The 13631-nt window shown below is 37.7% G+C and overlaps 1 protein-coding gene across 2 annotated transcripts in view; it reads right to left on the reverse strand.

The window, feature by feature from the left end:
- LRP6 (LDL receptor related protein 6) overlaps positions 1–13631 on the reverse strand; it is a 149646-nt gene that overhangs the window by 115835 nt on the left and 20180 nt on the right. For both annotated transcript variants that reach the window (XM_025402140.1, XM_025402141.1), the window contains exon 2: positions 11850–12243. In XM_025402140.1, the coding sequence (XP_025257925.1) occupies positions 11850–12243 (394 nt within the window). The remainder of the gene's footprint in view (positions 1–11849; positions 12244–13631) is intronic.

The following is a 13631-nucleotide window of genomic DNA, read 5'->3' on the forward strand; positions in this document are numbered from 1 at the left end:
GACCACCCTGCCCAACACGGTGAAACCCCGCCTCTACTAAAAATACAAAAATTAGCCAGATGTGGTGGCATGCACCTGTTAATCCAGCTACTCAGGAAGCTGAGGCAGGAGAATCGCTTGAACCCGGGATGCAGAGGTTACAGTGAGCCAAAATCATGCCACTGCACTCCAGCCTGGGCGACAGAGAGAGACTATGTCTCAAAAAAAAAGAATATACACATTCATATTCTGAGAGAATAGAGGTATAATAAAAGACAAAAAGAATATACACATGTATCAACTCATTTGTCCATAAACGAATTCACAAGAAAAAAGCAGAAATTAAGACTAAGATACCTATAGAAAGGGGTGGGGAAAGACTGGATAAAAAAGGGTAGGGGATGGGACTACGATAGAAGGGATGGGGAAGAAGAACACTTTTCTGAGTATAAATTTTTATGTTATTTTTAACTCTTAGGAACATGTAAATTGTTTCACGTAACACCAAAGTAAATTCGTTTCTCACAATGGTGGTATAGGCTAATGATTTTAAAACTCTTAATGTGTATGTATACTAAGATGGGCAAATAAGAAAATATATCATGAATAATGAGAGCCAGGTTTCTCACCATCACAGAATAGAAGTAAATATCCCAAGTAAGAAAAGGGAGAAGGCCACAACGATAATTTTGTGGTAGTAGATTGGAATTCGCAATAACATGAATTTGTTTTTACATATAGCAAAGACACAGAACTAGGAGTATGTGTGTCTACATACACCATGCATTTCCTAACTCTGTCCACTGAGAGGTACTAAATACAATAAAAGAAAATGCAGCTGGGCACAGTGGCTCACACCTGTAATCTCATGCACTTTGGGAGGCCAACACAGGCAGATTACCTGAGGTTGGGAGTTTGACACCAGCCTGACCAACATGGAGAAACCCCGTCTCTACTAAAAATACAAAATTAGCCAGGCGTGGTGGCGCATGCCTGTAATCCCAGCTACTCGGGAGGCTGAGGCAGGAGAATCACTTGAACCCGGGAGGCGGAGGCTGCAGTGAGCAATAACCGCACCATTGCACTCCAGCCTGGGCAACAAGGGCAAAACTCTGGCTAAAAGAAAAAAAAAGAAAAAGAAAAAAAAAGAAAATCCAGTAGCAAAGAGCATACCTAGTTTCCACATCTTCATTTCTAAATACCATTCTCTAATAAAAGGAGCCAGAACTCCTTGGAGAAATAGTTGATTCAAGGGGTGGAACAGAAGAAGGACACAATGAGTCTGGACGGTCTGGAGTTGCCAGAAAGTAAGAAAGTACTTAAAAAACAATGAGGTGGCCAGGCACGGTGGCTCACGCCTGTAATCCCAGCACCCTGGGAGGCCGAGGCGGGTGGATCACGAGGTCAGGAGATCCAAACCATCCTGGCTAACACGATGTGAAACCTCGTCTCCACTAAAAAACACAAAAAATTAGCTGGGCGCAGTGGTGGGTGCCTGTAGTCCCAGCCACTTGGGAGGCTGAGGCAGGAGAATGGCATGAACCCGGGAGGCGGAGCTTGCAGTGAGCTGAGATTGCACCACTGCACTGCACCAGCCTGGGCGAGAGAGCAAGACTCCATCTGAAAAAAAATAAATAAAATAAATAAATAAAACAACGAGGGCATGTAAAATGACTCAGGAACCAACTTGAAGGAGCTCCCAGTGGCCAAATCTGCAACAATTTGAGCAAGAAAATCATGACAGTTTTGGATTATAACCTACAGGATAAAATAAATGCCCATGAATCCATACTAATTGTATCAGAAAAACACTTTTCCTTCTCTCACAGAGTCAACATAACTGAACACTTCTGACACCAGATTGCTGGGCGGGGTAACAGGGGGGTTCCCCACACCAAGCAATTCTACACCACCAGCTGGGTGTCCTACAGGCCAGTTCAATTCTGACACTATCTATGTGAAGACAGCATCAGATCCCAGTAACGGGCTCGGTTACTGCCCCCTCCATTGCAGGCACCTGTGCTACTGACTGGCCAGCTATAAACTGGAGGTTCCCACAATCCCGTCCTCACGTTCAATCATTTGCTACAGTAGCTCACAGAACTCAGGGAAACACTTTATTTATATTTATCAGTTTATTATAAAGGATATTACGAAGGATACAGATGAACCACCACATGGAAAAGATACATAGGGAGAGATCTAGAAGGGTCACGAGCACAGGAGATTCCATCCTAATGAAACATGAAAATCGATGTGTTCACCAACCCAGAAGTTCTCAAAAACCCACGTAGTTCTGGGCTTTTTTTTTTTTTTTTTTAGAGAGGCTTCTTATATAGGCATGACTGATATTAGCTTTATCTCCAGTCCCTCTCCCCTTCCCAAGGATGTGAAGCAGAGCTGAAAGTTCCAAGCTTCTAATCATGGCTTGGTCTTTCTGGTGACCAGCCCCCATCCAGAAGCCTACCAAGAGTTGCCTCATTAAAACAAAAGATGTTCCTATCACCCAGGAAATTCCAACGGATTAGGAGTTCCATGTCAGGCACTGGAGTCAAAGACCAAATATTAAAACAAAAGATGCACCTAGCACCCCTACTGCTCAGGAAATTACAAGGGTTTTAGAAGCTCTGTGCCAAGAACCAGGGGACAGACACCAAATACATTTTCACAATATCACACTCATATAAGTAACTGAATAAATAAATGAGAGAGACAGGACAGCTGTATGTTAAGGGAGAAGTCTAACTAATAATGCACACAGAAGGAATAATGGAACTAGAAAAATTGCTATTTGGCAAAAAGCAAACACCACAGTAGTAATTACTACAGGCAAAAACTATCAAGGAATGATAAAATTTGTGGATAAAAGTATGATGAGAAACAGGATAATTGCACAGCCTCAAATATATATTGCAAGGAAAAAAATAATAACTACAGTGAAAAAAAACTAGCAGACAAAACCATAACCAAGTGATCAACTGTAACATCACCCAGTATCCACATAATGTGCCTGCTGACAGGATGCCCTGAGAAGGGCATAATATCACTTCTGTGGCATTCTTGCCAAAAATGTGTAACTTTAATCAAATCACGAGAAACAGCAAATAGAGCCAAACTGAGGAACGTTCTACAAATGACTGACCGATAATCTTCAAAAACGTCTAGGTTATGAACAATGAAGAAAGACTACCAAAACATCTCAGATTAGAAAAGGCTGAGGAGATAACTAAACACAAAATGGGATCCTGGCCCAGAGAAAGGACTAATGGGGAAAACGGAGAAATTCAAATATGGTCTACAGATTAGTTAATAGTATTCTATCAACATTAATTCCTGGTTCGATAACTGTTCTATGGTTATACAAATGTCAATATTTATGGAAGCTGGGTGAAAGTTATACCAGAACTATGTACAATTTTTGCAACTTTTTTCCAAGTCTAAAATTATTGATATACTGTTTTCTCTACTTTTATGTAGCTGAGATTTCCTCATAAGTTTTTAAACAAGGGACACAAAGAACTTCTAAAAAATTAAAATATAGTCACTGATATTAAAACCTCAATTAACATATTAAACTGCAAAATTAGGCACAGCTGAAGAAAGAATTTTGCTATCTAAATGGCAGGTACAAAAAAAAAAAAAAAAAAAAAAAAAAAAAACCCAGAAAGTGGCTCAGAGAAATAATGAGAGAGAAGATAAAAGAGCAAAATTAAGAGGAAAGGAACAAGAAATTAGAAAGGAACACATCAAACAAGAGTTCCAAAGAAGACTAAGGAGAATGAAGGAAAATTAAGAAAAAAATGGGTAAGAATTCTCTAGAATTAACAAACAACAAAAATGCTTAGATTCTAGAAATATGAATCCCAACCAGGATAAATAAAAATATATCCACATCTAGACACAGGGTAGACAAAGCTGCAAAATACCAAAAATCAAGAGAAGCTTTTAAAAACCAGAAAAATATTAAAAAGATAAATGATAAATTATAAAGCAACACAGACTTAATCGTACCAACAATTAAAGCCACACACTCTCAAAGGTCTGAGTGAAAATAATCACACAGAATTCTATACTCTAATTATGATTTCAAGAATGAGGGCAAAATAAATACATTTTTAGACAAAGACCAAGAGTTACTATTAACAGACCCTCAATGAAAGAAACATTGAAGGGCACACTTCAAACAAAAGGAAGCTGAATTCAAATGGATTAATTGGGATGCAAAAAGCAATGGTAAAATAAGAAATTGGTACACTGAGTAAACCTAAAAACATAAAACTTATTTTAAAAGGTCCTTTAAACAAAGCTACCATGTTGAATTTTTTTAAGTAATTCAACTTGTAAAAAAAAAAAAAACACAAAAAACAAAAAACCATGGCTTCAGTAAGATACCTTTCACAAAGAAAAAAAGGACTAAACATGGAATCCAAAAATTTCAACTAAGAATATAGCTCCCTCTGACTTTATCTTGGTCAAAGGCCTTGGTTTCTTCACCCAAAGAAGGGAAGGAAGACATTTAGCTAGAAGATCCTTAAGATTCCCTTCCAGTTCTAGGATTCAAGGGATAGAAAACAGACCTTCCCAATTTACCAGAACATCTTTCAAAACTATAAGTTGTTTACACCAAGATCCTTCATATACAGGGCCAGTGTTTTAAAGCAAGATCTAATCTGAAGCTTTAGATTTTAAATAATTGGCTATCTGCTTCTATGCAAAAGTCAACTGGAAACAGATATGATCTCAGAAAAAGAACAAAGAAAATAATGCACTTTTAAACTGTTCCATTTTTAAAGAGCTAATGGAGGAAGGAAAGGCACAGTCCAAGTGGTAGGAAAACCAAAACAGTATAAAACTCAATAAGTTTAAGTGAAAATTTCTAAAAGAAATACAGTATCAATATCAATTGGTACAAAAATAAAAACAATCATATTTTATCCCTAGTTCACAAACTAGCTGACAAACCCCTCCTTCCAAAATCTTAAAGATTCACTATAATTTCTGAAGAGTCATCAACCCTGGAATACATCAAAGGTAGATAAAATCCCCAAATGCAGGCAGCCTACACTCATAAAGATACCCTATTCCTTTTTTTTTTTTTTCATCTCCAACCATACAGAGGAAGGTATCCTATTCTTTGTCATCACCAAGTTTCAGTCTTCTACTAAGGATGAATGAAAAGCTCAACACTACATGCAAAGAAAGCTTTTATTAAAAAGCAAAGCTATTAAAATACTGTGTTATGTAAAGGCATTCAGTTATACTACAACTACTCCTCTTCAAAATTCCTTCAATAAATGCTCAGAGATACGAAGCATAAAAAAGTAGACAACGCAACTGAAACATATTAATTTGAGACACAGTGATGGACATCACTTGATATGAAGAAACTAAAACTGGATGAGAGTTAAGATAATTTTAAGAAAAAAGCCCTACGTTAACATTTGAGAACACACACACACACCCCCCCACACACACACACACAGACACACACCACGAGTTTGTTGTTTCTTAATTTCCAAGGCCTTGATTCATATGCCATTCAAGCTAAACATCTAATTCAGATTTCCTGACCAGATTAGTGGTTCTTCTAACACATCACTCTTAATTTTTAGATAATGATCTCAAAAAGACTCACCTCCAAACATATGTGAATCTATATAATCTGCCTAAAAGTAACTGGCTACATTTTCCACTCTCTATACAAAAAGAATCTTTTTATGGCCTGGCACAGCAGCTCACTCCTGTAATGCCAGCACTTTGGGAGGCCGAGGCGGGTGGATCACCTGAGGTCAGGAGTTCGAGACCAGCCTGGCCAACACGGAGAAACCCTGTCTCTACTATAAACACAAAAAATTAGCCAGGCGTGGGGTGGCAGGCACCTGTAATCCCAGCTACTAGGAAGGCTGAGCCAGGAGAAGTGCTTGAACCCGGGAGACAGAGGTTGCAGTGAGCCGAGGTCACGCCACTGCACTCCAGCCTACGCAACAAGAGTAAAACTCGGTCTCAAAAAAAAAAAAAAAAAAAAAGAATGAATCCTTTGTCATCTCAAAGTATTTTTCCGTTTACATCAAATGGAACTGGAAAAAAGGTTTCAACTGTGGAGTAAAACGGGAGGCCCAGAGTGATGATATATGCAAGGTAGTAAAAACAAAAGTTTAAGAATCTGCTCCACAAAAACACAATTCTAAGTGTAACATACTTAAACCACTGACTCAAATGTGTAACCGTAAAATAAAATTTTTTAAATAGCTATTCAGAGTTCTGTAAAATGAAAGTTTTTAAATAGCTGTTCATAGTTCTTTCTTTAAATATCTCACTTTTTTTTGTTGTTGTTTGTTTTTTGGAAACGAGGTCTTTACTCCATCACCTAGGCTGGAGCGCCATGGCTCAGTCTCGGCCCACAGCAACCTCCGCTCCTGGGCTCAAGTGATCCTCCGACCTCGGCCTCCTGAGTAGCTCAGGACCACAGGCGTGTGCCACCATGCCTGGCTAATTTTTTGTATTTTTTTGTAAAGACAGGGTTTCATCATGTTGCACAGGCTGGTCTCAAACTCCTGTGCTCAAGTGATCCGCCCACCTTGGCCTCCTAAAGGGCTGCGATTACAGGCATAAGCCACCACACCCAGCCAATATCTCAGTTTTTAAACTTAAAATAATGTCAAAACTGAAAGAAACCCATCATTTTAGAGATAAGGAAACTTAGATCCAAGACACTGAAGTAATTTGCTGGTAAACAGAGCTAGGTATTGGCCGGGCGCGGTGGCTCACGCCTGTAATACCAGCACTTCAGGAGGCCGAGGTGGGCAGATCATGAGGTCAAGGGATTGAGACCATCCTGGCCGACATGGTGAAACCCTGTCTCTACTAAAAATACAAAAATTAGCTGGGCGTGGTGGCATGCGCCTGTAGTCCCAGCTACTTGGGAGGCTGAGGCAGGAGAATCACTTGAACCCGGGAAGTGGAGGTTGCAGTAAGCCAAGATTCCGTCACTGCACTCCAGCCTGGCGACAGAGCAAGACTCTGTCTCAAGAAAAAAAAATAATAACAGTAGAGCTAGGTATAACATAAAACAAGCTCCAGTGAATATATTTTTATAAAATATGATCTTGATAACTTTTGTGAAAAACAACTAAGGACTAAAAATCTTAATTATGTTTTAAATAAACATTTGTAATCAAAGTCATACTCATTTGGAATTCATAGAAGACCATGCTAAAATTTGCATTTGCTTAGAAAATGCTTTCTTCTAAAAAAGAAAGCTAATACTGTAATAGAAAATATTATTTTCCTTTAACTTTTAAAACTTAAAAGTTTTCCTTTAAGAAAAGCTTTTTTCTTAAAGTTCAGTCACAAAAAAAGATTTAGGAACTATTTTAGTCACCTGGGATATATAAGTGTAGAAAATACTTTTAAACATATTCAAAATATGATAATCATATGTATAAAACTGATAGAAAAATTACAAATCATTTTTTTCCACTGAGGTAGATGCGCAAGCATTTTTAAAGCAGAACTTTTAGTGTTGTTAATGTTATATTTAACAATGATTTAAAAATACATATTTTTGGCTGGGCACAGTGGCTCACACATATAATCCCAGCATTTTGGGAGGCTAAGGCAGGTGGATCACTTGAGGTCAGGAGTTCATGACCAGCTTGGCCGACATGGTGAAATCCTGTCTCTACTAAAAATACAAAAGTTAGCTGGGCATGGTAGTGTGCGCCTGTAATCCCAGCTACTGGGGAAGCTGAGGCAGAAGAATGACTTGAACCTGGGAGGCAGAGGTCGCAGTGAGTAGAAATTGTGCCACTGCACTCCAGCCTGGGCAACAGAGTGCGGCTCCGTCTCAAAAAATAAAAATGATAATAAAAAATAGGCCAGGCGCGGTGGCTCACGCCTGTAATCCCAGCGCTTTGGGAGGCAGAGGCGTGCAGATCACGATGTCAGGAGATCAAGACCATCCTGGCTAACATGATGAAACCCCGTCTCTACTAAAAGTACAAAAAATTAGCCAGGCATGGTGGCGGGCGCCTGTAGTCACAGCTACTCGGGAGGCTGAGGCAGGAAAATGGCACGAACCCGGGAGGCGGAGCTTGCAGTGAGCAGAGATCGCGCCACTGCACTCCAGCCTGGGCGATAGAGCGAGACTCCGTCTCAAAAATAAATAAATAAACAAATAATGAATAAATAAAAATATGTATTTTAAAAATATAAATATTCAAAGCTTTTTAGTATAAATTCACCTCAAATTGAATCACTGAAGTTTAACTTTATAAAAAAACATCTAAAATGATTTGGAATATGGAAGGATCCTAAACGAACAAACAAAACACCCTTAAACTTAACACAGGCCCTCAACATCACCAAGATTAGTACAGTTGCTTAGCATGGTAACTGTGGAATCAGAGTGAAGGGCTCCAGCATTAGGAGCAGCCACGTAGGAATCACCTCTACTCACTATAACCTAAGACTACAGTTTACTGTAACTCTGGTTGTTCATTCTGTAACAATTTCATACACAAATCTTCCCGTTTCTTAGTCCAAACTGTACACTGCTAGTCACTATTATAAGAAAAAAAAAATCTCAGACTAATATAATAGAGGCCAAATTTAGAGAGAGGAATAAAAATCTTCCTTCAGTGTAGGCTAAATGGACTGATTACACAAAGAACTCCATACATCCGAAAGCACACAGATGTCTGCACTAGTTCCCAGGGCTCAAACAATACCAGTCATTCAATAGCTTTCCTTTTACGTAAGTTGCTGTGAGAGAGCTCAGTCAGCTCCTGTGAACCTCATAAACCAGGATCCTGGAACTCTGAAAAGTCTACATTTTTCCTCAGCACTGTTTTCACGTACTTTGCCTGGAACTCAAACTTCATATTTCCCCCAAAAAATAAATCTGGAAATCATCTATTCTGTTTGACAAATGATGTACTCTACCTATAATTACTTTTCAGCTAAAACCACAATGCACGATACAAATCCAAGATCATTAACACTGAAAGATTATCTGAATATATTTTTCAGTGCAGGAGTTTAAAACATAATTTTAAATACACTCCATCATATGTACATATATCATATGTATATATAACATTTGACCAGATTCTATTTGTTTCCAGTTGAGTCATTTTTAAAATAACCATAACACAAAATGACTTCTCGAAATTAAAAGAAATTTTGAGAGGACTGTTAAAGCTGGGGGAGGGGGCTGAATTTACCCACTCTCTCTCCCCTATATTACCCTCCTCTGCCTCTCACATTAACCACACACATCAAAAATAATAAAAAATATTTCACTGGGTGTTTGACCAAGTCTTTAGTCCACAGAAAGAGTTATTCTTCACTGAACCACCTTCAGAAGCTACATAACACTACCTTCTACCTTCAAAGTACATTACTACTGATTCTTCCAATAATCTTTTTTATCAGCTAAGTCTTTGGTGAATTCTCACATTCAATAATGAGAAGTAACAAGGATAAATTAAAGCCACAGAAACTCTAAAGTGTTTTTTAATCAAATGGCAAAATTACTTCAGAAGATACTTATCAGACCTGCTACCCAGAAGTAAAGCTCATTAGTTTTGGGGAACAAAATGAAAATGATTAATTTACTCACTAAACTGTTAGATCCTGAAGAGTCAAGAGGAACTATATACATTCAGTTCCCTTTAATAATGTACAATCATGTAATCATTAATCCCTCACAGAAATGATCAAGATCCCATTCCAAAATCTGGCAAAGAAGCTCATAACAGCTCTTGTGTCTCTTCTGATTATTTTAACACTCTTCCTCTCTTCACATACATGTTACATAATGCAAATAAACATGCTGTGAAGAAAAAGTTGTCTCTCCCAAGTTTTCTCTCCTTAAATAAAACAGTAAAGATAAACTAAACCCCCTCTCTCCAACCAGAGTACAAAATGAAGAACTCTGAACATAATAACCGTTTAATAGATATTTTATTAAATTTCAATCATCACTCTTACAGTGGTAAGCCTTAATTTGTCAAGAAGAAAAAGAGGGGAAAAAAGAACTTTATCTTTTCACCAAAGTATTCTTCCCTAATGACGACTAAAAGTACCAAAACCCTATGTGTTCTACAAAGCAGTAACCTCAGAAACATTTCAGCAATCCCTGAGCCTTACGAACTCTGTTAGCAAAAGACAAACTCCATTTCTCAAAAAATATCTGTAAAGTTCTCAACAACCAAATTATTTGATAACTACAGTTACATCTGAGACCTCCTCCTCAGGACATCCAATGCTTTTTCGTACCATCAGAGCCGCTACAATATTTCCCGGTGCTTTAAGAGCACCATCTTCTCTCAACAAACACGTTTTAATTCCACTCTAAAAAAATACGTATTTGTATTTCCAGACATCTCCCTCTAAAATTTCACTACACTACTGCCCATGTTATCCTTTACAGTCAAATCAGTCTTCTCATTTTTCTACAACATGGCATCCTGTTCAACCTCTGTAACCAAATCAGGCCTGATATCAAGATAAAGAAGCACATAAACCTTTCCTCCATTCTCCCCAAATTCTCATTTATTACATAAAAAGAATCTACTCCTTTCCATAAATGAAATGAGTTTTAAAGCATTCTAATACAATTGAAAGCTAAAAAAAACAAAGTACTAAAATAGTACAAGTTATTTATCTTTGGATTTTAACCAAATATTAGTCATTTTAGGTTCATGTTCAGATAGTTACCTATACTTAGCCATGACAGACTGGCCATGACAATTTATTCCATAAAGAAATATCATAAAATGGTATACGCTAATAGTAGAAATGAGGCATAGTAACAGAAGCAATGTGGGGAATATAGTTCACACTTTGAAATGAGATTTTCTCAGAGCTTTAAGTTTTCCTTCTCATTAGAAAATTAACCTTTATTGCAAATATATGTTTAGCTAACTGGAAATGAGTTATTTAGTAACTTTTATTTTTCATTCAATGCTGACATATTAAATAACTCTTCAGAGTGTAACATAAAAAAACACTAGTTATCACAATATCATTGTGTATATAATAAAAGTTATAACATCTAGTCTACCTCATCTTGAGCTATCAAATCCTTCTCTTTTTAAGTTTTCATTCCTTCAAATTATCTTCTGATATCACAAAAAATAAATACAGAAGAAAACCCAGGAAATATAAACATGGTTATTAGAAACCCAAAACAATTTACAGAAACACTAAGAATACAACACACTGGGCACAGTGGCTCACACCCGCGATCCCAGCGCTTTGGGAAGCCAAGGCAGAGCGATTGATCACTTGAGCCCAGGGGTTTGAGACCAGCCTGGGCAAGATGGTGAAATTCCGTCTTTACAAAAAAAATTTTTTTTGAGACAAAGTCTCACTCTGTTGCCCAGGCTGGAGCACAGTGGTGCAATCTCAGTTCACCGCAACCCCTGCCTCCCAGGTTCAAGCGATTTTCGTGCCTCAGCCACCCGAGTAGCTAGGATTACAGACGTGTGCCACGACGCCCAGCTAACAAAAAAATTTTTTTAGTTAGCCAGGTGTGGTAGCACACAACTAAAGTCCCAGCTACGTGGGAGGCTGAAATGGGAGGATCACTTCAGCCTGGGAGGTTGACAGTGCAGTGAGCTTTGATTGCACCACTGCACTACAGCCTGGGTAACAGAGCAAGACCTTGTCAAAAATAATAACAACAATAATAATAACAACACAACATAACTTTCTACATTCAAGTCTACTCAACAAAGAAGCCCAAAGAATCTAAAATTCCTGTTTTCGATCTTTCTCTTCTCATAGGGGTCAGGGTGGTGTATGTCAGTGGAGAAAAACCAGGAGGAGGTACGATGATCTTCGTACACTGTACAAAAACTTACCCACTTGAAGGATCTAAGGCAATAGCTCTGGGTTGATCCAACTCTTGCCAAAATAAAACTTTTCGTAAAGATCCATCTAAATTAGAAACTTCAATCCGATTAGTTTCAGAATCTGTCCAGTACAATTTTTCTCCAAGCCAATCACATGCCAGCCCATCGGGGGACAATAATCCAGAAACAACAACATTCTGTACACTCTCAGTTTTGTTAAATTCTGTTCGTTTAATGGCTTCTTCGCTGACATCACTCCAGTATATCAAGCCATGACCAAACACAAAGTCCACCGCAGCTGCATCCTCCAAGCCTCCAACTACAATCGTAGCATTCTCTTTGCCATTTGTAGCATCAACCAATCGCAAGTCCCGTCTGTTTGCATAAAGCAACAAAGGGGCCGCTAGAACAAAAAAAGAAAAATATGTAAGTGAAAAGGAAGAAAAGGTATTGGTTCTTGTAAACTGGGTTTCAAATCAGTATTAGTGATTGTCAAAGATAAGAAAAGAGTAAATAAATCAGTTGGAGATCATCTAAAATACTTTCACACACAAAATATTTTTGCAGCATTTAAAAAATAAGACATAGGAAAGGGGGGGGAACTATTTCCACCATGATAGTCTTTTCTTGTTAAAATAACTCAGATGAAATTTTAAAGCCTGGCTATACCAAGAATTGGCAAGGATATGGAGCTACTGGAACACTCATACTCTACTGGGGTGAATGTAAAATGGTACAGTCACTTGGGAAAACAGTTTGGCAGTTTCCTAAAAGGTTAAACATACAACCTACCATACAATCCAAGGCAATAGCTAGGTATTGCCTATTCCACATCTAGGTATTTACTCAACAGAAACAAAAACATACGTCAATACAAAGACTTATATGCAAATGCTCATAGCAATTTATTTGTAATAACCCAAACTGGAATCAACCCAAATGTCATCAACAGACTAATGGATAAAAAACTGTAATACTGCCATACAATAGAAAATAATGAACTCTTTGTACATGAAAAATGGGTGGATCTCAATTCAGAATGAAAGAAGCCAGGCCAAAACAAAGGTATATATTGCATGACTCTCATCTATATAAACTTTTACAAAAGGTAAACTAGTCTATTATGACATAAAGCAGACCAATGGCTGTCTCAACATAGGGAGAGAAGATGCAAAAGAATAAGGGGGAGGATTAAAAAGGGGCACGAGCAAACTTTTGCAGGTGATGAGCTATATTATCAATAATGATGGTTTCGGAGGTGTAAACATGTCAAAACTTAACTAAATTTTACACTTGACATAAGCAAAATTTATTGTCTACCAATTATACCTTAATAAAACTGTTACAGTTTGACTGAAATAGTTATTAGTAAAGCTACTTTATTCTGTTCTATATTACTATCAAAATGACCTTTGAAAAGACCCGAAACTAAATATAAAGCCAATCTTACAGAAATAACATTTAACTTTGAGAAAGTTAAGGCTGTTGGGAGTGAGGTAGTATAAATTCCATGTTTTTTGGGTTTTATTAAATATCTATTCCAAGCTTCTGACATTTACTTTCCTAATATCAAGCAACAATTAAAAATCTAGAGCACTACTGTCCTACAGAACTTTCTGTGATGATGGAAATGTCCAATCCATTGCATAACACAGTACCACCAGTCACACGCAGCTATGGAGCACTTAAAATGTGGCTAGTGCGACTAAGAAATTAAATTTTTAATTTTATATAACCCTTTTTTTTTTTTTTTTTTTTTTTTTTGAGACAGAGTTTCACTCTTGTTGCCCA

Source organism: Theropithecus gelada, chromosome 11, assembly GCF_003255815.1.
Source record: "Theropithecus gelada isolate Dixy chromosome 11, Tgel_1.0, whole genome shotgun sequence".
Classification (NCBI taxonomy): Eukaryota; Metazoa; Chordata; class Mammalia; order Primates; family Cercopithecidae; genus Theropithecus; species Theropithecus gelada.